At 35.8% G+C, this 27,920-nt stretch overlaps 1 protein-coding gene across 5 annotated transcripts in view; it reads left to right on the top strand.

The window, feature by feature from the left end:
* LOC117415690 (exocyst complex component 6-like) overlaps positions 1-27,920 on the top strand; it is a 94,534-nt gene that overhangs the window by 22,373 nt on the left and 44,241 nt on the right. For all 5 annotated transcript variants that reach the window (XR_009329057.1, XM_059026503.1, XM_059026504.1 and 2 more), the window contains exons 3-15: positions 1,670-1,717; positions 1,896-1,986; positions 3,007-3,052; positions 8,367-8,571; positions 9,350-9,487; positions 9,996-10,064; positions 17,957-18,040; positions 18,123-18,169; positions 18,275-18,395; positions 20,832-20,903; positions 21,644-21,741; positions 22,665-22,770; positions 23,697-23,806. Coding sequence is in view for 4 of the 5 variants with exons in the window: in XM_059026503.1 (XP_058882486.1) it covers positions 1,670-1,717; positions 1,896-1,986; positions 3,007-3,052; positions 8,367-8,571; positions 9,350-9,487; positions 9,996-10,064; positions 17,957-18,040; positions 18,123-18,169; positions 18,275-18,395; positions 20,832-20,903; positions 21,644-21,741; positions 22,665-22,770; positions 23,697-23,806 (1,235 nt within the window). In the remaining variant the exon portion in view is untranslated. The remainder of the gene's footprint in view (positions 1-1,669; positions 1,718-1,895; positions 1,987-3,006; positions 3,053-8,366; positions 8,572-9,349; positions 9,488-9,995; positions 10,065-17,956; positions 18,041-18,122; positions 18,170-18,274; positions 18,396-20,831; positions 20,904-21,643; positions 21,742-22,664; positions 22,771-23,696; positions 23,807-27,920) is intronic.

The raw sequence follows: 27,920 nt of genomic DNA, 5'->3' as shown, positions 1-27,920 counted from the left end.
CTTCTGTGACAACTACTGTAGAATGATGTCTTGCTGTAGTAGTACTGTATCTGAGGGCTTTTTTCCATAAAATAAAATGTAGGTGATTGAATGGATGTTTCAAAACTTCCAGTGGATGTAAAACAGAGGAAAGCTAGTACCACAGATTTAGTCTTTTGTCTGTTTCTATTCTTTTTTTTGATATTGAAAATCAGTGCTTTAATCGAGTGTTGTTGGTTAGTGTGTGATTTGCCTTTGCTGGTCATTGTTGGAACGCTTTAAATGGCAATAAAACGGAAAGCAGATGATGTGTGAGGTCAGTATAGCTCTTTTTGCCCCCCCCCCCCCGAATTACAAATCTGCAGACTTCAGAGCTAAGCATACCTTTCATGCTGGGGTGGGACCACATTGTGCCCCTGTCTTTCTTCAGCCTCGCCTCTTAATCCTGTTGCTTAATACTCTAAGCAAAGAATACCCTGAGTAGAAGTATCATGTTATACAGGTTTTCTCCCCCCCTCTGAGTGAGTGTCCAATCTACCCTTCAGCTTTGAGTGACCCCTGTTTTAAGGCGTAATGATCCCGGTGAGAAACTGCCTGCATTAGCATTTATATTGGTGGGACTGAAATACACACAAAAGATGCAGATGGATGCATATGTCCACTCAACAAAAAAAAAAATGTAAACATTAGTATGTCTGTCATGTATTTCTTTTATATTTATATGGATTATAGGAGGCTTCTGTTAAAAAAGGAGCTGACTTTTTGTAATTTTGAACCTAAGTTAATTAAGATACCAATTTGCCATAGTTATGGAAGTATAGAACGCAATCCGTCATTCTATGTAAATACTTGGGGAATGTGCCGAAAACAAGGATTATATAAGGCCTTCAATTTCGTTTTTAGTGTTTTAAAGAACAATCTGAGAGTTTAAAGTTCAGGCATAGGCCAATTCTCTTTAGCTCCCTTTACACTTCTGAGAGTAAAATATGTGCACGACTGGTACAAGAGTAGTTCACCCAAGGTTGTAATTAGACAAGCATTATATAAAGGATATTCAGATAACAAGGGACCAGCTACAGCATCAACGAGGTCACTGAGCATCTTTGTTTGAAAATTAATGAGATTTTTAATAAAATAAAATGTGCGTCCTTATTATGATGACCTAATGAGTCACTTAATATGTGGGAAAGTCTGAGTTTGAGCTGTGCCTGCACCTGCGGCATTAAAATGCTGCTGTGTTTTGGAGGTTTCCACATTTTCTATTAATCAACCACCCAGTGTTTGTATTCAGCAGAAATGAATGTTTAATTACCAGAAAATGCAATCAGCATTTTGTGTTAGACAAAGAATGGCATATAGAGCTCATTGAGGTTATCAAGAAGGGACCAGTGGTCAATTGGGTCAATGATTTGAATTGTTTGACAGACCTGGAGGAACAACTAAAGTTCAAAAATCCCAAGTAAAATTGAGAAGTTTGTCACAGAATCTGTTAGAAAGAGCTGTCAGAAATGATTAAAGTGTATAAAAGCCCTTTGTGATCAAAAGTTCAAGTTCCCTCTGCAGATTTAATTTGAATTTGCATCTCTTTGTTCTTGACTCATCATGAAGTATGATCTGATTACAGGGGTGAGCAGCTACAACAGGGACTTCGGTGCATATTTGTCTAACAAAAGTAATATTATTTTTTAAGGTTCAAGTGACTGATACCAATCGAAGACTCCAGGATGCTGGAAAAGAGGTATAGATTTCTAGTTAATAATAATAATAATAATAATAATAATAATAATAATAATAATAATAATAATACAAGTTTTAGTTTAATTTTAAATAAAATAAATATATAGGACTATATAGGAACTATAAGGTTGCTTATTAAAATGGTGGCTTAACAGTGTTTGACCTTTTTTCTATGTAAGGTGACAGCCCAAACTGAAGAGATGATCCGATGCAGGGTGCAGCAGAGAAATATTGCAACAACTGTTGAAAAACTTCAGTTATGTATTCCTGGTGAGAGACAAAAAAAAAAAAACCCAAAATAACCATAACTCACTTTACACTTTAGTTAAATATAAGCTTGCAGTGTCTGACTTAAGGAAATATGTAGAGTTTTGAATCTGACAGAGACAAACACAAACAGGTTTTAATAGTTTAATAAGAAAAAATAAGCATGCATTACATTTTGTCCATACAATGAATTGTCTGTATCAACCAAAGATTTTAAATACTCGACTGTTTTGAACTTTAAGATTTAAAAAAACAAGTTAATGAAAATGTTTGATATTCTAACAAACAACTAAGACAGCTAATACCAGATACAATCTTTTTGTTTTTAAAACAATAAAGAAGGAGGAGGAGAATTAAAAAAATAAATACTGGTACTTTGTGTTTTCATATTGGCATAAATTATTACATTATTATTAGTACAACACTGAGACCTACAAGTGTATTTGTTCATTTAAACTTCTGGATGCTACTTTAAAGATAGTTTTAAAATATTTAGGATGCAGTTTCAAGTTCCAAAATATTTGCAAAGTGCACATACATTCAAAACCGCATGTATGTGACCTATGATGACTCTGATGATTTTAGTATGGAAACCCTACCAGACCCATCTCCCCTTCTCATATATGTACATTTCCTTCTTGATGTATTTTGCCACACACCATAAACCCAATAGTGTTACCTAACACAAATATATATATATATATATATATATATATATATATATATATATATATATTATTACTATGAGACCGTAATCTGTGTGTTTGCGTAAGAAGATATTTTGACTTAATACTGTGATATAATAGTTTGTTAATGTTGTTCACTCCTGTTGAAAAATACACTGCTGAATGACTTTAAATCTGTTACATCAGTTGCTATGTTCAATGTGTTACTGAAAATGCTACATCTGTACTAAAAATGAATGGTTTAAGGCTGTATTTGACTAGTATCTAATTGGAAATGCTGTAGCCTTTTAGCCATATTAAGAGTAAATGTGTGTTGTTTTTCCTTTCTTCTGTGCAGTTCTAGAAATGTACAGCAAACTGAAAGAACAGTTGGATTCCAAAAGGTGAGACACTTTTTCCACTTCAGAACACCCCCCCCCCCCCCCCAAAAAAAAAACAAACAATGCATTGTTTTAACAATCCAAAAACAATTTGAAATCCTCCCGACTTGAAAAGGGAGAAATTTGGGAAAAGAAAGCAGCCAATTTTGGGCAAAAGTACCATGACACATATTGAGAAGGCAGAACCACATCTAAAGTCGTTTGTGGGGTCAACAAAATCATTCAGTGCAAAATAAAAATAATGTGAGGTGCTTATGGACAGAACAACTTAAGTGGTGATATCAGGCCAGGAAGTGAATCCAAAAACACAGTTGCGGGTTGAAACGCACCTCAGGACTTTATTAAATAATAAACCAAAAACAGAAAACAAATGGCACAGTGGACAAAATAAAGAAACACAAAATACAAATACCCACAAGACCGGAGAACAGGTAAGTCTCTTGCAGACAGCAGTTTTATTCCTTAACTGAACTTGTCACTTGCAGCTCTAAGTACTAAATTTCAGCTCGCCGTTACACACCTCCCTGTGCAGCACAGCTGCACCTTTTATAAATGACAGAGGGCTTAACTAATTATCAAGAATCAGTTAATACTTAATGGGGCTGACAGCCAATTCAGACCCTTCTGCTGAACAGCCCCATATTCACACGAAAGTAACAAAAAACACAGAGCAAATTAATACATTAATAATTACGCGCGCACACACGTATACATAGGGGCGGGTCTACCGTGTCACAGTGCTCAAGATGATCAAACAGTTTTTACCTGGTTTGTATAAAGGAGAAACGAAGAGTTACCAATAACTGGTCTAATTCTGAGCGATAAAGCCAAACATTTAAACACTGCTGGGCCGCGATCCTCAGTTCAAGGCTTCATCTGGCTGGCGAAGCGCTTTCAGCAGCATCACGGAACATGCCTGCTTGTTGTATATTGTAAACCGCATTGCAGTGTATTCTTAATCTCTTTACATTCTCTTACTTTTAAAGCAAAGCAATTCCCCATGTTTAAAGTAACCTGTTTGTGCATGTGTAAATGTAATTTTCTGTAGATGTTCGCAAATTCGTCATTTTCACATATCCGCCTATACCACAGTCCACAGTGAGTTGGATATGCAACGTTGTACTGTATTATTAAGTAACCTCTTAGTTCTACAGTAAAGCAAGCAGATATTTAACAGACAATTTAAACAATGTATGTACAAGTAATAGTTATTAATTTTATTTTTTATATAACATTTATACAAGATTTAATGAAAGTGGAATGACAAAAACACAATAGAAATAATCTTTTAGGTGGCTTTCTGAAATAATAAATATAAGGGACTAAAGCTAGAATGAGGAAATAATTATCCCTTCCTAGTTCATTAATGTCTGCTTAATCAGTCATTGCACTTTTATAAATGGATTTACCACTCAAACAGCAAGACAATTGACCTTTGCATGCCCTTCTTCACAGTACTGCGGTACACCAGAGGGCTGTCACAGGCTTCAACCAAATTGAGGCAATTAGTGTTATGCATTTCTCCGTTATTCTGTGTTGCTGCTGTGCACTAATGACTGTGCCTGGACATTGTCTAGTTAAGATGTGCTTGTTGGACGTTTTGCCATTTAATATTTTCTGATGTGTTTGACAAGTGCAGTGCATTTAAAAGAAAACGGAATAAAGCCTAAAGAAAATTCCTAGTCCAGTAGACAACGTTTAGAGAGTCTGCATTCATCAGTGGAGTACGACACTGATGAAGGCAGGCGGCTGAGTAAAGTTGTGGATGTGTTTTTGTAAACAGTTAAACTTAATTTTTTTTTACTATATGTGTGTTAAAAGTACTGCACAGCCATTGTTGTATATTATAACATTAATTGGACTGAAGTTTAAAACAAAATGATTCTCCTCGAGTGTCCTGCTCTACTGATTTATTATGCAGAACTGCCTGCTGTTGGTACGTGCATAGCAAGCCACCCTGTGTACATTAGAACCCCACACATTGCAGGGGTGTAGAGAACTGTCAACTTTGTGTTTCTTTTTTCTTTCCATAAGCCCAGGTGTTGTAGTATTTATGCACTTTGTGGTCAAAAGTAATTTATTTTAGTTGTTGTAGCTGTAATTCAGGAAACCTTGTTTTACAGTATTCTCAGGAGGAAGCATAACTTCAAAACCTGAAAATATTCAGTAATGCATGATAAAAATATAGAACACTTTGATCTGGAATTCAGAAATATGAGACAACATACCCCTGTAAAATAAGGAATGTAGTATTTCATCTTATCAATGGTCTTACACAAGTATAACTGTATATTAAACCACATATGCTGTAGATATACTTGGGTAGTTGCATGTGCTTCTTCAGATCTTTTATCTCGGTTTTCAAGTACCTTATCCCTTCTGCTTCACAGTGCTTGCATGTGGGAATTGTGGGCTTCCAGGCATCTGAATGTCGGTACCTTTATCAGAAGCTTGTTAGTTGAACAGGATCTGAGATCATTTCCTGTTACCCCACTTAATTAATAACAACCACCCAAGGAACATAAGCACCTGTTCCCACGTGCTACAGCTTAGACTGTTTGACTTCTGGTTGTTGGCCCTTGATATTTATTAATTTCAATATATTTACCACGCTTGAGAGCTTTCTGTCTTTTACTTGTTTTGTGTGCATTTCACAGAAAAGTTTTTGAGAATTATACATTCTGAAATGCTTCTCCAACTTTTTTATATATATATATATATATATATATATAAATCCTAGGTTTTCTATTGCCCTAAAAATACTCCAGTAGTTACTGCAAGTATAGATTGTGTGCTTTAAGATCTATCCTGAGAGATAAGTCAGACCTGAATTTTATTAACCTATGTTGGAGCTTCTAAATGTCCATCAATAATGTTAAACACTGTATATGTAAAACTATAATAAATTAAGTCAAATGTCCACAGTTTTTTGTAAACCCATCGTTGTAAGTCCCAGCAGAGAGAGACCTATTGATTCACTCAGTGGAACTGATATAAAGATGCTATCTTTAAATATATACTGAAGTTCCATACACATTGCTCTGTGTTTTGTGTTTACAGCTGTGGCGAGGGATGTATGTTGTTATACAACTGTAGTTAGAAGTACTATTGCAAAGCTCCTGCCGGGCCATTGTTACCACTGTAAATTCTACATAAACTGGCAGGTTGGCTTGGTGTACTTTTGTCAGAAATGATCCCGTCTGTGCTTGAACCAAATGTACAGGAGAAATAGGCTGCCCTGTGCAAAAATATAAACAATGAAAATAAAAAAGGCACACTATTGGCAGTACTCCTGAAAAATCGAATATATTTTTTTTCTGAACAATGCTTATCTTTCATAGTGCTAATAAGGTCACCAGTCATGTACTTAATGTTTTGTGTTTTTTTTCTCTTCTGAATATTTAATACATAATACTATATTTGAACTTGAGCACTCTGATGATTTTTTTAAATTGTATTTTGACTTCAAACACTTCATGCACTTAATTAAGTTTGAGTTTGTATTTGCTAACAATCTTTATTACAAACAGCCTTTTTATTGGAGTAATCCGATTACATAGAATTTGAAAGTGAAAGAAAGCATATTGATTATGGCATAAAATTGTATGCATAAATTATGCAGTTTAAATCCTGACCTGCGGCTGACCTTCAAATTCAAAAGGCCACAATGTTTTATCAGAACAGATGTTAAAAGGGCAAGGTCTTGAGCTGCAATATATAATTAGTACAGGGCTTCAGAATGGATTTGAGATGGATTATATTAATGCTGATCTCAGAAACACCAGTCAGAACCCTCCAGATGAATGAGCTGTGCTCTGATAAGCTGATCCGTATAATTTGAATAAAACCTTTCATATGGTTTTGATGCTATTATGAGTTTATCCCCCATGAAGCTTCATCACATTGGGCATTGCTCTTTTGTGCAGTGTGATAAGGGCATAACCTATCTGTAGAAACATGCTGCACTGGCATTATATTAAAAAAAAAAAAAACTATTGCATGAATTACATCTAATGCCAACAGGGATGAAAGGTCTTTTAATTTGCTTTTGAATCTGCTTATGCGCATGCATTTGAGTTCTTTGGTTTACGCAGTTGCAGAGATTAGTGCATTCCTTTAAAAAAAACGAGTAGCCACGCAACCTTAATCCTGTTGTCTGGGAAGCCATGTAATGATGTCCTCCAGGTTTATGAAAAAAAAAAAATGTATTCTAGGAATTTGCAGGGGAAAAAATAGGACACGGTAAAATGTTTAGTAGCTCCAAACAGCCCCCTGCAGACCCACAAAGTTTCCTGAAGTGCATAGTTAAAAGGCTATTCTGTACTACACACACAATTATACCAGTGGCTTACGTGTGCTTATATTTCTTTACGAAGAAATTGTGAATACTTTGTGTGCTATTGTAATCTAAAAAGCAAATAATAAAAATTATCTGACACAGAAGCAAGCCATTTTGTTTGTTATTAATTCCAAAAATGTTTTTAATTACCTGCCCTTCTAACTCCATAACCTATTATTTAAATTCTTACCTGATTTAATATCTTACTGTTTTCGATCTATTGTAAAAAATGACCATTATTGGTGTGCAACTGTAATTTCAGTCCCCTCTGCAACTGTCATTTTGTATATCAACATTTCCCTTTCCTAAATCAGTTATAGAGGGGGGCAGAAATTACAATTGCAGTTGCACAACTGTAGTGGTAATTTCTGAATCCATATTGCTTAAGATATTCAGCTTTTTTAGAAAAAGACATTAGTTAGTAAGAGCGGTAGGAAATTATTTAAGCATTTAAGCATAAGTCAACTGGGGAATACACTTCTAAATATTCAGCAGGAGAAAGAGAATTTCTCTTTTCAAAATGTCAGTGATCATGCTTCTCTTCTGATACAGTGCTGGTGCTCTGTTTGAAATTTTGTAGGAACAGAAAAACGAGCATTGTTGCAGGAGGCAGCCTGATCTGGATTCACCGCAATGTTTATAAGAGAACATCTCTTTCTCCCAGCGAACGCTTCAGATTATAAATTGAGAAATGTATCCCACAGGTGACTTATGACCTGTGATGAAAGAAAAATTTAAAAACAATTGATGTGATGCAAAATACATTGCTGCAACGTAGACAATACAGCAAAAATAAAGTGATTCTTGGAAACACTGCATTATGTGCTTACGAAAAAACACCATAAAAAGGTATAATATGAATTATTGTTCTAAATGTATATAATAGCTTTACACACTGTACATAAAATACATTGTATATTGTTTATTATAGTTTAATAAATGTGTTTAAAAATAAAAGAAAATGCATTTATGTTTCAGATACTACGCTGCCTTGAAAACGATGGAACAGCTTGAAAATATCTACATTCCTCGAGTTAGCAAATACAAGTTCTGTCAGATTATGGCTGAAACTCTTCCCAAACTGCGGGAGGAAATCAAAGAAATATCCATGTCTGACCTGAAAGATTTCCTGGAAAGTATCCGGAAGCACTCTGATAAGATAGGTGAAACGGCAATGAAGCAGGTGAGATCGCACCCCAGGGCAAAATCTTAAATCTTCTGTTGTTTCCTGTGACTTTAATGTGCTGGTACACTAGCAGCATAATAACAGTTAGGATGTAATTTGCACACAAATCCTTTGAAGCATTCTGGTGATGTGATAAACCACAAGAGCAAAACTTGAGACACTGCAACCCCACGAGGGCCTTATCCAAAATAGGTGTCTGTCACGCACATTAATTGATTCTTTTCTGTTTGTTGTTTGGATCTGATTAAAATAAATCATGAATGACAATGACACTGTTAGTATGCATGATAGTTTTAATCAGTTCCACAGTTCCAAAGAGCAAACAATATAATTCCATTACAGAGTGTTGGGGACAGACACCTATTTTGGATCAGGTCCATGATGAAATAACAACCGTTATGTTTTGCTGTATGTTATTTGTATTAAATAATATTGTAAAGTTTAAACCTTTTGTGTAAAGGGTTATTTGTCGTTTAAACTATCATGTACATTATCATTTCATTTACAAACTTCCAACTTTTTTCAGATAATGAGATAAATTTTAATGTGGAGAGAGAAATATTTTCTTTGTGGGTATGACAAAATTCCATTCTGTTTTTCTGGGATAGTTCTTACTAGAACTGTTGTGAATGTATGTTTTATTTATTTATTTATTTATTTATTTATTTATGAATTAATTATTGAATAAAAGACATTTTTTGGTTATATAACCCTATCTATCTATCTATCTATCTATCTATCTATCTATCTTTACATTGACCCACAATTCTACTAGGCACAGCAACATAGAACATTTAACAGTGCTGTACAGAAGCAGGCCAGCATGGGCTATGGAAAGCCTCTCTACAGGCTGAATGGCAAAGCATCCAGTCCGCAGAATGGAGTAGATGAAGAGGAAGAACACGATGACGAGGTTAACTTTTATTGTTGTTTGATTTGAAATGAATTGCATTAATTACATTTGAGGTCTTCTCTGTATGGTTCTCTACCATCTGTACGTCCTTGCAGTCTCTCTCTCTCTCTCTCTTTTTTTTTTTTTTTTAACATAAAGCATCAAGGTGTTTTTGAGATTTTATTTGAATCCATTCACCGGGAATATTATCCCATGTGCAATTAATTTTAAAGCATACAAACCTAAAGCTGCAACACTTTTACACTTGCATATTTTTTGGTGTATAGCGTTAGTTTCAGCTGACACAAGTTTCCTCCACCTTGAAACCTGATTGCCACAAAGCCACTTTTTTATGGGGCACATCAGATGATGTTTATTAATAATTCTTCGATATATACAAACATTTTTTTCTTGTTTCAAGAGCTATTATTTTAATGAAAACCAAAAACCTAGGTAAACAGTGACTGCTGTCAATTGGCAAACTATATACTGCACAACTAAATGAAAGGAATATTCCATTATTTTGCAGGTGTTGACTGCCCAAGATCTCGTGGATTTCTCACCTGTGTTTAGATGTCTTCATATTTATACAGTTTTGGTAAGTGTAGAATTTGTACTATATATGGTGCTTATCAGGGCCGGATTAACCTATACTCAAAATATGCTATAGCGTAGGGCCCCCAGCAGAATTGGGGCCCACACGAGGTTGACGTTTTTGAGACTTTTTTTGAGACATTTCAAAAATGTGGGCAGTCGGTCCCACACACACACGGAAGGGAGGCGCACAGAAACTTGCTTTCGGTTCTTTGTTTTTAATTTTATGACGGCTAGGCATTCCTTCTCGATTACAGCATACCTGGTCTGTCTCTCACACAAGCAGCTTCCTGCTAATGTACAATACCAAATGCTCCATACCCACTACCTCCTGGGAAATATCCGTCACTAGTCCTACATCAGAGGTGTCAGTCTGCAGGATAAAATGTATGAATCATGCTCAAGTTACGTATTCATTTATTAAAGTTTTAGAGTCAATTTAAATACCTGTCCTGTCTCAAATGTGCACAGTATGCCTCTTTACATTTTAGAAACTTTCCTTTTTAATTAGGGGGTTTGAATTTTAGGAAAAAAAAAGGCAGGTAAAGGTAAACGTGTATAATGCGGGAGGCTAACCTTCTGCAGCTGGCAAGAAGGGTTTAAGTCATAGTGTTTGTTTCTCTCCCTTTATATACTGTGCAGAAGTCGTGAAATTAGCCAATACCGCGATTTTTTTCAATATTCTTAAGAAATAAAAATACATTATTTCATAATTATTTGTATTTCATACAAAAAATCACATTACCTGAGTGGGAAATTAAAATGCTACACACTGTAAACAAGAAAATGGATGTCTCTAATGTGTCTGCAGCATATCATGTAAAGCAGTATCCAGTAGGAGTTTTACACAGCGATGGATGTAAGCTCTTATGTATGTCCTGCAACGTTACTGAAGATCAGTACCGAAAATCATCTGTTGACAAGCATTTAGATTCCATTATTCATCAAAAGAGAAAGGTGGAAATCCAGGATAGTACCACGAGTGCTTTACTTGCAGAGAAACAAAAATATCATCAATATAAGCTCATTCTCCTTAATTCTGAAAATGCACAACTATTTAATAGTAACTTTGTACTGTATAGTTATCACTTTCTATTTCACAATGCAATATTTCACTATAAGCCATGCTGAAAGAATTGTACATACTGTCTTGTTTTAAAAGACCCTTTACTAATTCACTACCTTCAATAGTGGTCATTTTCTTATGTGTCAAACAGCAAAATATGAGGGAGCACAATGCTGGACGTTCAGACCTCTTTGGTGTTGTGCTGTTAGAATTACAAGTAGAAGTTGTGATTATCACTAAATGTTTAATGATGGCTTGGATTGTATGCATTTATTGCATTGATGTCAGGCAGATGTTTTTTTCATTAATGAAAACCATGAACACTGTGCAAATGGAGATTCCGTTCAAGCTGCTTGGTACTGGCGGCAGTTTAGAAAAACATAAAATCGAGAGAGAGAGAGAGAGAGAGAGAGAGAGAGAGAGAGAGAGAGAGAGAGAGAGAGAGAGAGAGAGAGAGAGAGAGAGAGAGAGAGAGAGAGAGAGAGAGAGAGAGAGAGAGAGAGAGAGAGAGAGAGAGAGGAGAGAGAGAGAGAGAGAGAGAGAGAGAGAGAGAGAGAGAGAGCGAGAGAGAGAGAGAGAGAGAGATTTGTTGTTTAACACAGTGCAATGGCAGTGGTTATGAACCCTTGGGGTCCAGAAGTGAGCGAGTATTTCAAAAACCTGCATCAAACAGTCACTCACATTTCTGTACTTAACTGAGCATTGCCTGCCACCACATGGGGCTGACTGTGGGTCAGGGGGTAGCATGAGCAGTCGAACCACATGGGGACTTTTGGAACTCTGCTGCGCTACAAAAAAACCTAATAAGTATTTATTTTAGGGGGGTGTCGATTTAGGTTCCCTCCACTCAGAAAATGTAAATTGATAGTTCACTAGATCTTTGAATAGATCTGAATGCAAAATGTATACTGCACTTCATGTGTTGCAGTACCCATTTGAGTATTATTATTATTTATTTCTTAGCAGACGCCCTTATCCAGGGCGACTTACAATTGTTACAAGATATCACATTATTTCACATTATACACATTATACATTATTTCACATTATATAGATATCACATTATTTTTACATACAATTACCCATTTATACAGTTGGGTTTTTACTGGAGCAATCTAGGTAAAGTACCTTGCTCAAGGGTACAGCAGCAGTGTCCCCACTGGGATTGAACTCACGATCCTCCAGTCAAGAGTCCAGAGCCTAACCACTATTCCACTCTGCTACCTGAGTATTCAAGGGCAGGAAAGAAAAATGAAATATTTAATCAAAATAACACTTACTCAGAAACAGAAAGTCTAAAAGTAGTGGAAATTAAACAATTGTCATTGAATTAAGTTTCTTCCAGTGTTTCTAAATGTAGCACTATTGAGTGTTTAGTAGTCAAGGATCATTTGAGGTCAAACATAATAGAAAATGAAGTAAACAAGCATTTTGGCTGTCTTTCCAGTGTATTATTTTTAGAGTATTTTGAAGTTATGATGTATCATTTCATTTACTTCCAGGAAAAAAAAACTAGTATTTTAATTAAACCTGTCTTGTGGTAATCCAGTTCTACCTTCATGTCTAATTATTGTGAATGTTGCAGACTATACAATCAATTATCCCTCTTTGCCTCAGGTCATTGTTATTTTTGGAAAGGGACACATGTGTTAGAAGACATAAAAACTGGCATGTACTCATTTCAATATAGAGACTTCAGTGATATTGTATATAATTATGCTTTACGCACAATTTCTGCAGATTATCTAAATAACATGTTTTAAATAACATTTGTCAAGTATGTCTTTACTTTTGGAGATTTTTAATGCAAAATTATATTCATATAAAATATAAATGATATAAGAATAATTGGTGTACAAATTACCAAAGTACCAAAGCTTTGAAAACAACTTTTCAAAGGTTTTTTTATGCATTACATCATTATTTGGTATAACTATGCATTTGTAAATTTGAATGGGAATATGAAAAAAAAAAAGATGTATTCAGTGCATTTCAATGCTGTGGAATATCACACATTAGCAGTGGATATACTATTGTTAGAAGTCAAGAGAGTGTTCATTGATGGCCAACTTGTACATACAGGGTAAATAATACATTAATTTGGCCACTTTGAACTGCTGCTGGGGGAAAAACAATTCTGACCAAACTGAAGGACAATATCAGTGATGGAACTGTAATCTTGTGGCTGCCTCCAGCTGCCAAGTTCTGTGGAGTAGATGTTTTCCACTGTAGGAAACCAAGAGGGGTAACTCCATAACCACCCTGTACACAGGACCCAAACCTTGTCAAACTTAACACAAAGAATCTGAAAATCAGCAACTATAATATTAATAATAATTTTGACCTTGCAAGTGTCAGTAACGGTCAACAAGTATTTTAGTTGTGAGATTAAAGTTAGGTGGGGCATATACAATGGCCAAAAGTGTAACCTATAGAATTTACTCATTTTGCTTCATAAAGTTGAATGAAACCTGCTGAATAATGTTACGTTAACATATTGAATTACATACCGCTTTGTAGTTTCCCATATATTTAACTAAAAACAGTCAAAAATTTAAAAATGAGACATTTTGAAAACTAACATAAAATACTGTACTAATATTATGTCTTCTGGTAGACTTTTGCAATATAATGTTGTAGTTTCTTTGATTGTGTGATGTTAAATAAAATATCTAAATTATGTTTATATATATATATATATATATATATATATATATATATATATATATATATATATATATATATATATATATATATATATAAAAATTCCAGTGGTTTGCAGAAGTATTCACAAATAATGTGTGCACAGTTTTTCAAACACCCTTTTTTTATTGAAAGCTGTAGTTAAACTGAACACTGTTATATGAGGAGGGGGTTAAATGTCAGCAAAACTTGCAAAGAAAATGTACAAAATGAAATTTACTGGTTGCATAAGTATTCAGCCCCGTAAGTCAGTACTTGGTAGCAGCACCTTTTGCAGCAATTACTGCTATGAGTCTTTTTGAATAGGTCTCTACTAGCTTTGCACAGTAGGATTCTGAAATGTTTGCCCATTCTTCACAGGAAAATTTGCCCATTCTGATAAGTTTGTTGGGGATCGCTGATGGACTGCAATCTTCAAGTCTCGCCATAGATTTTCGATTGGATTCAAGTCAGGACTTTGACTGGGCCACTCAAGAACATTAATTCTCTTCTTGTTCAACCACTCCAATGTGGCTTGGGCTTTGTGCTTCAGGTCATTGTCCTGCTGAAATGTGAATTTCCTCCCCAGTTTCAGAGTCTTGGCTGACTCAAACAGGTTTTCCTCATGGATTTGCCTGTACTTTGCACCATCCATTCTCCCCTCTATCCTGACAAGCTTCCCAGTCCCTGCTGAAGAGGAGCATCCCCATAACATGATGCTGCCACCACCATGCTTGACAGTTGGGATGGTGTTGACTGGGTGATGTGCAGTGTTGGGCTTGTGCCGGACGTAATGCTTGGAATTTAGACTGAAAAGTTCAATTTTTGTCTTGTCGACCACAAAACCTTTTCCCACAGGTCTGCAGTATCATCTACTTGCTTTTTAGCAAACTAAATACATGCTTTAAGATTAGGCTTTTTGAGTAATGGCTTCTTTCTTGCCACCCGTCCATACAGGCCAGCTTTGTGTAGGGACCGGCTTATTGTTAATATGTGAACACTGATCTCCCATGGCAGACACAGAACTTTGCAGATCTCTCAAGGTCATTGTTGGCTTCAGAGTGACATCCCGAACCAGTTTCCTGCTTGCCCGTTTGGGAGGGCGACCTGATCTGGGTAGTGTCTGGGTGGTATGATGCATCTTCCACTTCTTAATGCTGGACTTCACTGTGCTGAGAGGGATAATCACCACCTTTGAAATTTTCTTGTACCCTTCTCCTGCTCTGTGCCTCTACCACTTTATGGTTGCTTTGTTGGATCACTATGTGACTTGCAGCTTGAAAGTCTTTATATACCTGAGGGAAATTATCTACAAGTTAAACCACTTTGAGTACACACAGGGTGAAACCATTTCACTAATTCTGTGACCTTTCAAACAAATAATTTGCACCTGAGCTGATTTAGGGCTGCAGCAGCAAAGGGTTTGAATACTTACGCAACTGAGATTAATCTGTTTTTCTCTGTAATTCTTACTTATTTATATTCTATATGCATTTTTTTTTAACTTTTAGTGTGGAGTAGTTTGTGTAGATTACATGTAAAGTCTAATTTGAATGCGTCTTGGAGTACACTCAGGTGCCAACAAAATGTGAAAACTTTGCAGGGGGGTGAATACTTCTGCAAACCACTGTATATATAAAATGTAATACACCAAAAAAAAAAAATACAACATAAACAAAGAAATTTTAGTATTCTCCAACAAGATCCCTCTACAGCTCCTATTTTCAATAATCTACCACAGATGTCTTACAAAAGAGACATCTAAGATTATACTTAGTCCATAGTAACATGCATCCTAGTTGTGACCAATTTAAAGGCTCATTTCTATGCAACAGGTCGTTCTGTGCTACTTCTATATACATCCACAACAACACAGTAATCAAACAGGCAAAATCTTCATTCACTATTCATGAGACTTTGACTTCCACCAGTAAAGGAATAGTATACTGCATTGGTTGTGTGAAATATAACAAACTGTACATCGGAGAGACAAAACGCCGTTTAGCTGATCGCTTCGTGGAAGATCTACGAGGTATAAGAATTAACACCTCTACATCTCCTGTTGCCAGACATTTAACACAAATGACCACACTGCAGAAGACATTACAATTTGTGGTATAAATCACTGCTGTGGGACCAATGCAGCCAGGAAGCAAAAAGAATGTGAATTCATTTTCAAATTAGTCACTTTGGAACCTCTTGGAATGAACATTCTGTTCTGAAGTCATCATGTCATCATCCTCCAGAACTTTTCTTTTGAAAGACAACTTGTTTATAACAACAGCTTGTTTACGCACGACTTTTTACATCCACTGAAGAAGGACTTGTAGTCCAAAACATCCCAATATAAATGATTTTTTTTTATCAATATAAATGATTTTATTTCTCAAAAAAAAAAAAAAAGTATATATATATATATATATATATATATATATATATATATATATATATATAATTAGTAACAAAAATAATAATGATTCTTCAGTCGATTTCAGGTCCAAACTCGATCTTTATTTGTTACAATAATAAATGATCAAAGACAATTTAACAAGGTTAACTAACAATTTAACAGGTCGCTGTGGGCCACGACCTACGCCGCTAAAACAACAAAAACAAAAAGAAATCTCAGGGTGGAACTAAAAAGAAATCTCAGGGTAGAACTATTCTGTTTACTCGTTTCTCTCTCTGCTTCCAACAACAACAAACACTCCCCCGTCACTGGCCTGCAGCACCAGCCAGTCCCGCCTCATCCAACTCCACGACAAATCACCAGCATTCCTGTGGTCTGTGCCCATCGCCCATAGGCTGCTGGACCGATGCGAAACACAGCCCCTCCCACCCTGAGCGCTCCTGTGCTTCACAGACCCCACATACTTTACAATATATATATATATATATATATATATATATATATATATATATATATATATATATATATCATTTAAGCGGTAGAGCCCGTCAGGAGTTGTGTGTCTGAAAACCAGCAACATTTCGTACGCCTGCATTGACTCTCCATAGAATTTTTTTGCCTAACTCTGTATATACCACAATGCTTTGCGCGCAGTGAGACAGACGTCTCTATTGAAAATCAGCGGTGTTGAGTATCTTGATAAATAGAATATCTTTTGAAACGCCCTTCTGAATATTATTGGCTGAAGCAGTTTAGAGTGAGGCTGGATTTTTGTTGATTAAAATATTAGTGTGTGCTCCCATTGGCTAGAAAGGTTGCAGTGTTTTCGTCACAGTGCGAGATTGACAGTTTGAAGTTTGTCTGGTTGTTGAGAAGTTTGTCTGGTTGATTGGAAATTTGCAGGTCCGTACAGCCTTTCGTATTAATCAATTGACAAATTAATTAATGAATTGTTAGATGAATTAACAAATACGTTTATGAATTACTGTATGAATTGACAAATTTATGGACGAATTGCTGGACAAATTGACCAATTCATGAATTGACAAACAAATTGACAGACAAATTGACAAATTCACGAATTGACAAACAAATTGACAAACTAACGGCCGGATAGTTTTGGCACAAATGGCGCTCCATATACAACAGTTACGTTCAATACCGGATTTGTGTCATTTATTTAAAGAACTACTGCACATATTGGAGGGATGTATTAAAATGGATGTGCGTCTGGGCGGATATAGGATTCGGGTTCGGTTCACCGAATCCTAAGTATTCGGCTGAATCCGAACCCTGCTCAAAAAGTAGGTATTCAGGCCGAATCCAAAACCGAAAACTGGATTCGGTGCATCCCTTATATATATATATATATATATATATATATATATATACATACATATATATGTACTGTATATAATTACACAATTCTATGGCCAACAGTTTTGTTTTTCTTCCCATCAGTTCCTTGGGTCACAAACCAAGCTGCCCTGTAATATTACTGTTTGGCCTATAAAAAGCTGCAATGCCTCAGAATCAATGGCCAGTTTTACACTAAAATGTAATTCATTGGTGTCTGTTTACTACATTGATTTACTTTCTAGTAAGCATAGCCTTGTTGACTATCCGGTTTGTTACATTCAACAACGACAGTTTTACTTTTAGCTATAAAACGAAAGTTTGTTTCCAAACTTATATTTGATGAAAATGTGTAGCTCTTTTGCTTTATCATATATTTCAGAGTGACAGAGAAACATTTGAAAACTATTACAGAAAACAAAGAAGAAAACAAGCAAGATTAGTCTTGCAACCGCAGTCAAGCATGGTAAGCTGTGCAAGCTGATTTTTATTATTTAAAAACATTGATCGTTCATAAGAATCTGATTGTTATTTTATTTCCATTACAGCATGAAACTGTTGAAGGATATAGAAAATATTTTAACCAGATTGTCGGGTAAGTTTTAACATCCAGAAAATCAAGTTCTACAGACGTCATACAAAGCTCTCAATAAATGTGAAAGGTGAAAATCTTTACTACTTTGTGAATTGTTTATTTTAGGTTTTTTGTGGTGGAGGATCACATTTTGCATGCAACCCAGGGGTTGGTAACCAGAGCATACATTGATGAACTTTGGAACATGGCACTTTACAAAATAATTGCTGTGCTGCGAACCCACTCGGTAAGTGAGGGTACATTTTAATCGCCTTATTAGAAAAAAAGATGTTTGTGTGTTTTTTTTTTTTTACAGTGGGTTTGTGTCAAACTGCAAAATTACACCTCCACTACTGTGGCTTTTTGTAATTAAAAGTTACTTAGAATAGGGAGCAGGCCTGCCAAGCTTTTGTTTTTCCCAGTGGAATTAGGCTGCGAGACAGAGCGATGGGCTATTTGCATAATCCTTCAGTGATTTACAACTGACTGGGCCCTCCAAACTTGCTCTTAGTCCAGCAGTTTATAATATGCAGAGTTAATCTGCTGTTATTGTTGCAATCTGTCCTCATTAGGCTCAACTGACCTCTTCATTAGATCAGATTGAATAGTTCAGCATTGAAAGCACCACCAGGAAATAGTTCCTAATTATCATTCCACATGCCCTGTTTCCAAACTAAACTCCACCAGAAAAGACCAAATTAAAGGTGTTTGCAACACAGTAGCGTCATGTGGCAGAGTGTCCCGCCCCTATATATATATATGTATTATTATTTGTATTTTTTATGCGGTGCAGGTCAAAGCGCCGCATATTTGTTATTGTTTTGTATTTATATTTTAAAAACCTTGTGAGGATGCGTGGCTGATCAGCTACTGATTATTTAACTAGCTGACAGTCACGCATCCTTACTAAACTCGTGCAGACTGTGGCCGAGGGGTAATAATAATTAACAGCTAGTTAACCCCTCGGCCAGAGTATAAGAACCTGCAGCTGTCCGTGCTGCGGGGAAGAGTGTACAGAGGAGAGTACTGGGAGCAGAGAGAGCGAGGAGAGAGAAAACAGTTAAGAACAATTGCTATATTTAAATATATTTGTTTCTATTTGTTTGGCCAACGCGCCTTTTTGTTTTGTGTTTTGTTGTTTGTTTAAATCTTTTGTTTTGTTTTATTATTTAATAAAATCAGCTGAACACCGTAGCGTTTCAGCTCTCACCCGTACTTCCTGAGTCGGTGTTTCTGGTCTGTGACATCACCACACCTCACCACTGCAAGCCATCCTTCACACATCATGTAATTTAAAAGGATTTCTTGTATAAACATACAGTTGCCTGAATTAGCAGAAATCATACTGCAGATCGTATAGTTTGTAAGGATTAAGATGTTTCCGCTGTTCATCGTCTAGGAGGTGCTCGGCCCCATTGGAAACCATGGGGACTTGATCTCCTAAATTCCATAATTAAAATAAATAAGATCATATCGCCTTATTGTGTTACATTTTACATATTTCGGTGTATATTTCACTGACCTGAGACCTTTCTAAAAATCCCTGATGACCAGTTGAGGAATAAATGCAAAAGATTAAAATCTCACTCAACGTTTGCGGTCTGAACTATGAACTGGCTAATTTGCAGTAGGATTTAAAACTTCCTGTGTTAGGATGTTGTCTGAAGTGGTCTAGTAGGTGCAACTTTCAGTTTAAGCTTGCATTAGAATCCTTAAGGTCATGCAATACGGGTAACTTTCTAGGCAGCTTGCTTCTCAGACTGCTTTAAAAAGTCTGCAGAGGGCTTCTTTATTTGAGTTCTTTGTATAGCAGTTTGTCAAAGCTGTGTAGGGAGTTTTAGCCTAAGGAGATTACAAACTTATCACATCTCTTCAAGTAACCTTTTAACCACATGGACCACGCAGAGGCGTTTGGGGTCAGGCCCCAGCACAATTTCCGTCTTCTTTGGGCGTGATGGTAACAAGGCTTCTGTATAGCTCACAAAACACACTTATCCAGAGTTATTGTTGTAACATGTGTGGTCTAAGGATTGGACTGCTGCTGCATGTCTCAGTGTAACACACAGTGTTGATTTATGGACTCTGCCAAGTTGCTAAGAAAGGTAGGGGGGTAAAAAGGCAGCTTTGGGTCCCTGTATAACTGTTACTCTGCTTCTTTATTGTTGATATACATGTATTAAAACCATACAAAATGCTATTTAATTCCAGTTCTTGCTTGCTTTTTTTTTTTTTTTTACTGCAGCATTAAGACACAGGTCTTATAGTTTTAATCTGGCTAATGTCAGCGTACTTCTGTTGGCTATAATAGGCTTTAACCCTGTGGGTCCTGTGCTAGGGCTTGCTTACAACATGCTTCAATCACGTTGGGGAATGCACTTCAGGATAAGACCAAGGGCTGCAGAAACTCTTAAAAGTCTCCCGCTGTCTATCCTGTCTTAAGGAATTTCAGCTTTTTGGAGAAAAGGGAAACCACACCACATGTAATGATCAATAGCTATATTCACATCATAGATAAAACAAGTAATACAATTCTACTGTATTTAGGTCACTGTCATTTTCAAAGCACTCATAACTGCTAGAACTTTGATTTTATTTGCAGTAAATAAGGAATGGTCATTTTGTTAGGTTGTGTGGTTTAATTTTATCAAATGTATCCTCCTTGCCTTTTGTTTACCCTCCTCAGTCCTATTGCTCTGATCCTGATCTTGTGCTGGAGCTGAAGAATCTCATTGTTATATTTGCAGATACTCTTCAGGTAAAACCGTTTCTACCTAATAAAACTAAGTAAATGTAATCATAATAGTAAATAAGCGTTTGAGATGGGTGAATTATAGTTTAACAATATGGCTCTGTGCTCGTTACTGCAAAAAGCTTAATTTCATGTACACTGCACAGATTGTATCTTAATTTAAAAAATGCAATAAATACATTGAAATTAATGAATGTCTAAAGGGGCAAGTAATGTGTCCTTTAAAAAAAGAATATCAAATGCCTACTTCATAGGGCTTTGCAGTTTGCTATAAGTTATCCATTTTAGTTTATGGGTGTCTTATTGTTTATGAGATGTCAGCTTGAGGGTAAGCTGTGCAAAATGATATCTCTTAATATAAGAGACTACCTGAACACAATGCATCAACTTATTATAAATCACAAAAAACAGATACTTGGCGACCTACTATTAAATAGAAAGTGCTGTTTTTAGAATTGTTCTGTATGTTTATGTATGGGGATGACATCTGTACACAAATGTTTAACAATGATTTCTCATACGTGATTTATAATGGTCTGTATGATATTCGGAAACTAAGAGCACACTTGGACTTAGAAAACCTGTTTTGCAAGTGCTGTTTCTTTTAACTTTACACTACCTCACGTAATTGCACCTTTCAGTTTACTGTTGTTTGTCAATTCACACCATAGGCTTGTAATTATAATGCAAGGAGCTTGATTTATCACGTGTGTAAAATGTACTGATGTTTCTGAAATCTTTTACAGGGCTACGGGTTTCCAGTGAACAGACTCTTTGACCTTCTTTTTGAAATAAGGGATCAATATAATGAAACTCTCCTAAAGAAATGGGCTGGTGTGTTCAGGTTTGTGCCTGCTTAAAAAAATACTTTAAGAAAAAAAAAAAAAAAAAAAAAAATACCAGGTATTTGATACAAGATTTGATTAGATATATTTTTGCAACAATCTTTTTCTAGACCAAAAAAAAGCTGCCATTTTCTGCGTTCTTTCAAATGTCATACCACCTTGCAGACTTTTGGTCGCACCACCCACCAGGCATTTCAGTAATACCTCTGTGTAACTTTAAGCCCATGAACGCCAAGCTACCAACCGTATTGGGAGGTTTGCATTGGCCCCCTCATGCATAGAACTCCAGCAGAGCTTGACTGTCAAAGAAACCATGTTACCAGGGTAACAAGGCCACAAAATCTTCAGCTTTATATATTAATATAAAGGCTATTGGTGCGGAACAGTCCACAAAGATTCTAATTGACAGGCAATGTTTTTACACCCATTTCCAGCTGGGAACACATAGAGGGGATGATTATTGGTAAGGCTTTGTATGTAGACTAACCTTGTATATACCTTACCATGGCAATGTGTTTAGAAGGTGCATACCAATGTCACAGATGAAAATCTCCTAGCAAAATCACTTTACATTTACCTGCACACTCCTTTTACTTCTTGTATAATTAGTAACAAAGAAAAGAAAGTCTTATTGAGAACGTCTTGTTGAAAGATGAAATGAATTTTGCTTTACCATTGTTCTTATAAATACTTGCCTTTGGCACGAGCATGCATTGTTGTATTAGTTCAGTTGTACCTTGCTGGATTCAGTGTAATACTAATTGAAAGAGGTGTATAGTATTGCACTATTGTGTGAAAACAAGCTGTTGTTTCTGCACATTTGATTACTCAGTGTCTCACTTCTCAAATATTTATACAGATTACATGTTTTGAAGTAATGCCCAGTTTTGTTTTGCTGTTTTTTGTTTGTTTTTTCCCCCAGGGAAATATTTGAGTCAGACAACTATAGCCCTATTCCTGTAGAAAATGAAGAAGAATACAAAACAGTCATCAGCAGATTTCCATTCCACGATGCAGAGATTGAAAAGGTTTGTACTGCACGTTTAAAAATCCTTCATAAAATGCCGAGTTCACGCAATGGGTTTACAATGAAATTTGAGGTTGGAAAAGCATTTGGAAAAGCTTGTTCGCAACATTACTGTACATACATGAAATGTAGGATTTTTGAAGTTTATTTATTGCTTGCAAGTTGGTTGGAAATTAAAATTATGGAAGATGTATTCATTGCTTTTAAACACTTCAATGAAGAAAGAAATAAACTTAACTTTTGCAGACATGTGAAAGAAACTGGAATCCCATCAAATGATATGCTTTGCAGTGTGGGTACAGTCGGTGCAGCCTAATCGGGATACTGATAATCGGGATTGCTGCTTAAATGGGATACAACTCCGGGTGACGGTTCTTCCCAATGCTATTTATGTCGTTTAATTGGGACGTCACTTCATTTAATTGGGATACAGTATTTTCAAATGATGAACAGAGATCGCTTTTCAGAGCAAGACAGGCCACGTAGCAAAGTGTTGTCAGTGCAGGGAGTACATGATTACGCTGTGATTTGCGTAAACTATGTTGAACTCTTGAGAAGGAGGAGCCGTCTGTGGTTTCTCAGGCTGCTGTTGCAAAGAAAGTTTGCGTGTCAACATTGCAGGTGTGATTAATTTTGTTTAGCAATAAAAAAAAAAAAACATGGACTTGTATTTTAAATGATGTATTTAACATTTAATCATAATGTGATTTATTTATTTTTCTTTTCATTAAGAATAAAAAGCTGTGACCTAAGGTCATCTCAACTGCCTCTCGTTTAATTGGGCTTATTCATGATATTTTTCTTTCTCCCGAGGCGTCCCAATAAAGCGGCACCAACTGTAATGACTTTTATCAGCGTATTGGTTTTTGGGATTTAATTTTGAACTCATTTTGTAATTTAATCACAGTTCCATTTCTTTGTTTACAGCAACAATTCCCAAAGAAACTGCCAATGTCTCAGTCAGTGCCTCAGGTCTACATTCAAGTGAAAGAGTTTATTTATGCGAGCCTTAAGTTTTCGGAGTCGCTTCATCGCAGGTAAATAATAAAGATCCCTTTCATTTTCTTTCCTTTTACAGCAACAACAGACTTGAGAAAAATGTCCAAGCAGGGACATTTTTAAATGAGCACAGTGCAGTTTGTAGCCACATTTACACATAACCATCAAGGTGGAGGCCCCCGTACAATGCCAACTGCACCTGCAGAAGAAATTTGAACTGTAAAGTCTAATTGTATCTGATTTATCATTTTTCTCAGGATGTTCTTAAACATATGTTGGTTTTCAACCTTTCACCTTGGTACCATATTTTTGATAGACTTTGAAGAAATGCGGTTCCACCTTACCCACCTACTAAATTACACACAACTTCCTCTCTGTGTGATTTATTCATTGACATTCTGTAATAAAACGTGATCTATGACCTTCGTACTAGGTCACAACTTCTACCAGGCTTGAGGATACTACTCCACCTTACTCAGACACGCAGTCACATATATACAAAGAAATATTTAAACAATTCTGTATTCCAAAACGATTACAGTTTTTATTACAGACAAAAATGTTTTATACATGTGTATACACCCTCTTAATTACAGTTCAATAAATCTGCTTACCTTGCCTCCCTTAAATTATAATCATAAAAAGCTGCTCTAACTTATTCATGGTACCGGTAGCTCTAATTTTACACTTACAGCTGTAGCGGAGGATTACGTTACTAAAGAATATACTTGCTACACCTGATACCAAGTACAGTATAAACATGCTGTATGTGTAGAAATAATGCTCCACTGTAACTATCTCCTTCCATACATTGCTATATAAATTGACAGCCTTTACCTGCCATCAGTGCAGTGGCATGAAACATGAAGTCTCTTCTGAACCTGTGTGTTTCAAATACTTGACACAGCAGCAACATGTTATTCTATTAAGAGGTACAGCTAGTCTTGAATATATGTAGAAGGTTTCCCTTGATTACCTTCTCACCCAAAACATTTAAACACTGAATCCAAAAAATCCACTCAGTACTGTGTTACACTAAAACACGTTTCCAAGTCAAGTCTATAACACTGGGTCATGAATTCTGGAACAGAGCAAGCTGTCATCTGCTATCAGAATTGGTGTTGGCTGTTTGGAAGGTTTGGTTCTGTTTCCTTCAGCGTTCCAAATTCTTCAGCCAGTATTTGTTCTTTTTAATCTCCAGGGCTTCTGCAGTGTCTATTTTTATGAGGCTCATTCTGTGCCTGTTGTTTTTGGCACTGCAGACTCTTTCCCAGGCAGACTAGCTGCGTACATCCATTGGGGTCATTTTCAGGACTCCTGCATTCTTGTGCGGGAGGACGAGCCAAAAGTCAAACACCGTAAGAGAAATAACACTTATCCGTCCAATGCACAAGATTCTTGAACTGAGCACCGTTTTGTTGTTGCCAGGCCAGTGGTTGGCAGGATGGCTGGAGTTCACATTCAACTCTTATTTGCAGAGTCCTTTGATGGATGATGTCCACAGCAGACTTCAAGTGCCTAAAAGACATGAAGGATGTATCTAGACTATACAGTAGTCACTGTGTCACCTGGCCTTCACTTTTCAATCTAAACAAAAATATATATATACATATTTATATATTTTTTTTCTATGGTTCCTGACTTTTGCCCTGACCTGTCCTGTATTCCGTTTACTTGATTTAATTGTTCTGCCAATAAATAGTTTTGCTCTGTGTGACCCATTTACAACCAGGCAATTTTGTCATATTTGTCACCTCAGAACCAAGATTATTATTATTTTTTTGCCATTATTACCACCATGTCTGTATTAAAGTGCAATTAAAAAAAAAAATACTTTGCTTGAACATAACAATTAATTTTATATATATATATATATATAATTAGCTCAAAGAGCCAGTTGCCCAGCGTTTCGATATGTTGTACATATCTTTCTCAAGGGAGCCTGTGTTTGAATCAAAACATTGGAGGTATTTATAGGTTTTTGATGAAATGACAACTACTTGTTATTGTTTACATTCAAATCCATGATTTATTCTTACATGATGTAATATATTGTCTGTATATTGTGACATCATTTTTACTTCTATCTTTGAATCTGTATTAATTCTAATTAACATTACTTTATATAAACTTAAATACTCTATATTTTTATTATATCATGCAATGCTGGCTCTGAGGATCAGTCTTGATTTGGCCTCCCCAGCGCATCAGCATGCACAACCTTTGAATGAATTTTGTTTATTTATTTAAATGTTATATATTTATTGAAGTTAATTAGTTCATTCTTTTCTGTTGAGTGCCGCTGGCATAATATATATAATGTTTTTGTAAATTCCCAAAATATATTTATTTTCTACTTGATACCATATGTACATACATTATATAACTACATTACATATGAGGTAAAGATATACATTACAAGTGAAGTTGTCAGTGTAAATAAATGAGCAGTTAGGGCTTAGTCTTGTTAGCAGAAAATCTGGAAGGTTTTTGCCCCTCTTGGTTCTGGGCCCACCCTTTAATTAATGCAAATGACTGTTACTTCACACATTCCTAATTGATTCTGTGTACAATTTGCACTTGATAATGACTATCCTCTTGACCTCATATCTAAATGTTTACCAAACCCGCCCCCGCCCCTCCCCCAATAAACACTTGATTTCACACACACCACTCTTATCTGCAAAACCAACAAGCACCAGCATCATAATGCAAATACTAACAGAGCTGTCAGCTTATACGTTTAATACACAATACCCCAAGGGGAAATTAAAGACAAGACAGTGTCCTTCTGAATGGTGTATTTGTATCATGGGTGTATATTCTGCTCTTTGTATACAAATGTATTTGTACCTGTAGAGAACCAGCTTTATAAATATTAAAAGCGGAACTAAACAAGTTTAAATTTACGAGGAAGTAGCTTCAAATCACATTTTCTTAGTTTTATTTGTACTGTTCCCTTTCCTTTTTTAATGTTTGCATCCATTCTGGGTGGTTTTTGTTGCAATTACTCAAATATTGTGATTTTATTTATTGTGTTAAGGAACTGCTCTTCAGTCCTAGTTGCATGTCATAAACAGATCTAATAATGTACAGTTTTGGCCAAAAGTATCCTCATGTGTGTGAGCTGCAAGTTAATTTGGATTATTTTTGCTATGTAGAAGCTGTTTGTGTTAAATATTTTGCAAAACACCACCTCGTTGGCGTAGCACATAGTACAAGAAGACTCAATACAAAAAAAGCCGCCTTAATGTCAATAGATTCTCTTAGTAACACTGTAACTCTCAAGTAAAGTCTTCTGGAATCTTAATATGCTTATTGGCACCCTGATGAAACAAAGTAAAACTACTGGTGTTTTACATCTGTAATCTACCACAGCTTTTGGCCAAAAGGTTTGCATCGCCCTATAGAATTAACACATTTTGCTTCATAAAGTCGAATGAAACCTGCTGAATAATGTTACGTTAACATATTGAATTACATACCGCTTTGTAGTTTTCCACATACTTAACGAAAAACTAATTAAAAATTGTAATATATGGAAATCTAATACTGTACTACTTAAATGAAATATTTATTTATTTATTTATTTATTTATTTATTTATTTATTTATTTTTTTTAATTGTCTCAATCCTAAAATTCCAGGTGATGCTATACTTTTGACCATAGCTATAGTCTAGGCAATCTAGTTCAGAGCAGTGTATTGCCAGAAAAAAAAAAAAACGGAAGGAAACTTCATCCAGAGTGGCAGATCACTAGATGGCACTGGCTCTTACTTCTGTAAAGACTGTTTGGCTGATATAGCCTATGACACCTCTATCTAAAACATGCAGGAAGAACTGAAGAGCAGCTCCTGAACTCAGCATAGACATCATTTGAGGCAAAGCAATAAGAACCGTAGAATGGAAGAACAATAAAAAGAACATTTAATTTAAAGCTGCCTACTCTTTTTAACATTTAATGTTCTTGGGCTATATTTACAAAGCATTTACCACAAAGCTAAGTTTGCACCATTACATGTTACTATGGTGAATGTACATGGTCTTGAGTTAACATCTTTTATTTTATTTTTTGGCTTTGGGCAGTGGTAAATACTTGGTGAATATGGCTCTGGATCAGATTTTTTTAATGGTTATTTGAAAGGGCATTAG

The sequence above is a fragment of the Acipenser ruthenus genome, chromosome 7 (genome assembly GCF_902713425.1).
Source record: "Acipenser ruthenus chromosome 7, fAciRut3.2 maternal haplotype, whole genome shotgun sequence".
Taxonomy (NCBI): domain Eukaryota; kingdom Metazoa; phylum Chordata; class Actinopteri; order Acipenseriformes; family Acipenseridae; genus Acipenser; species Acipenser ruthenus.
This window is presented reverse-complemented; position numbering and strand designations above follow the sequence as displayed.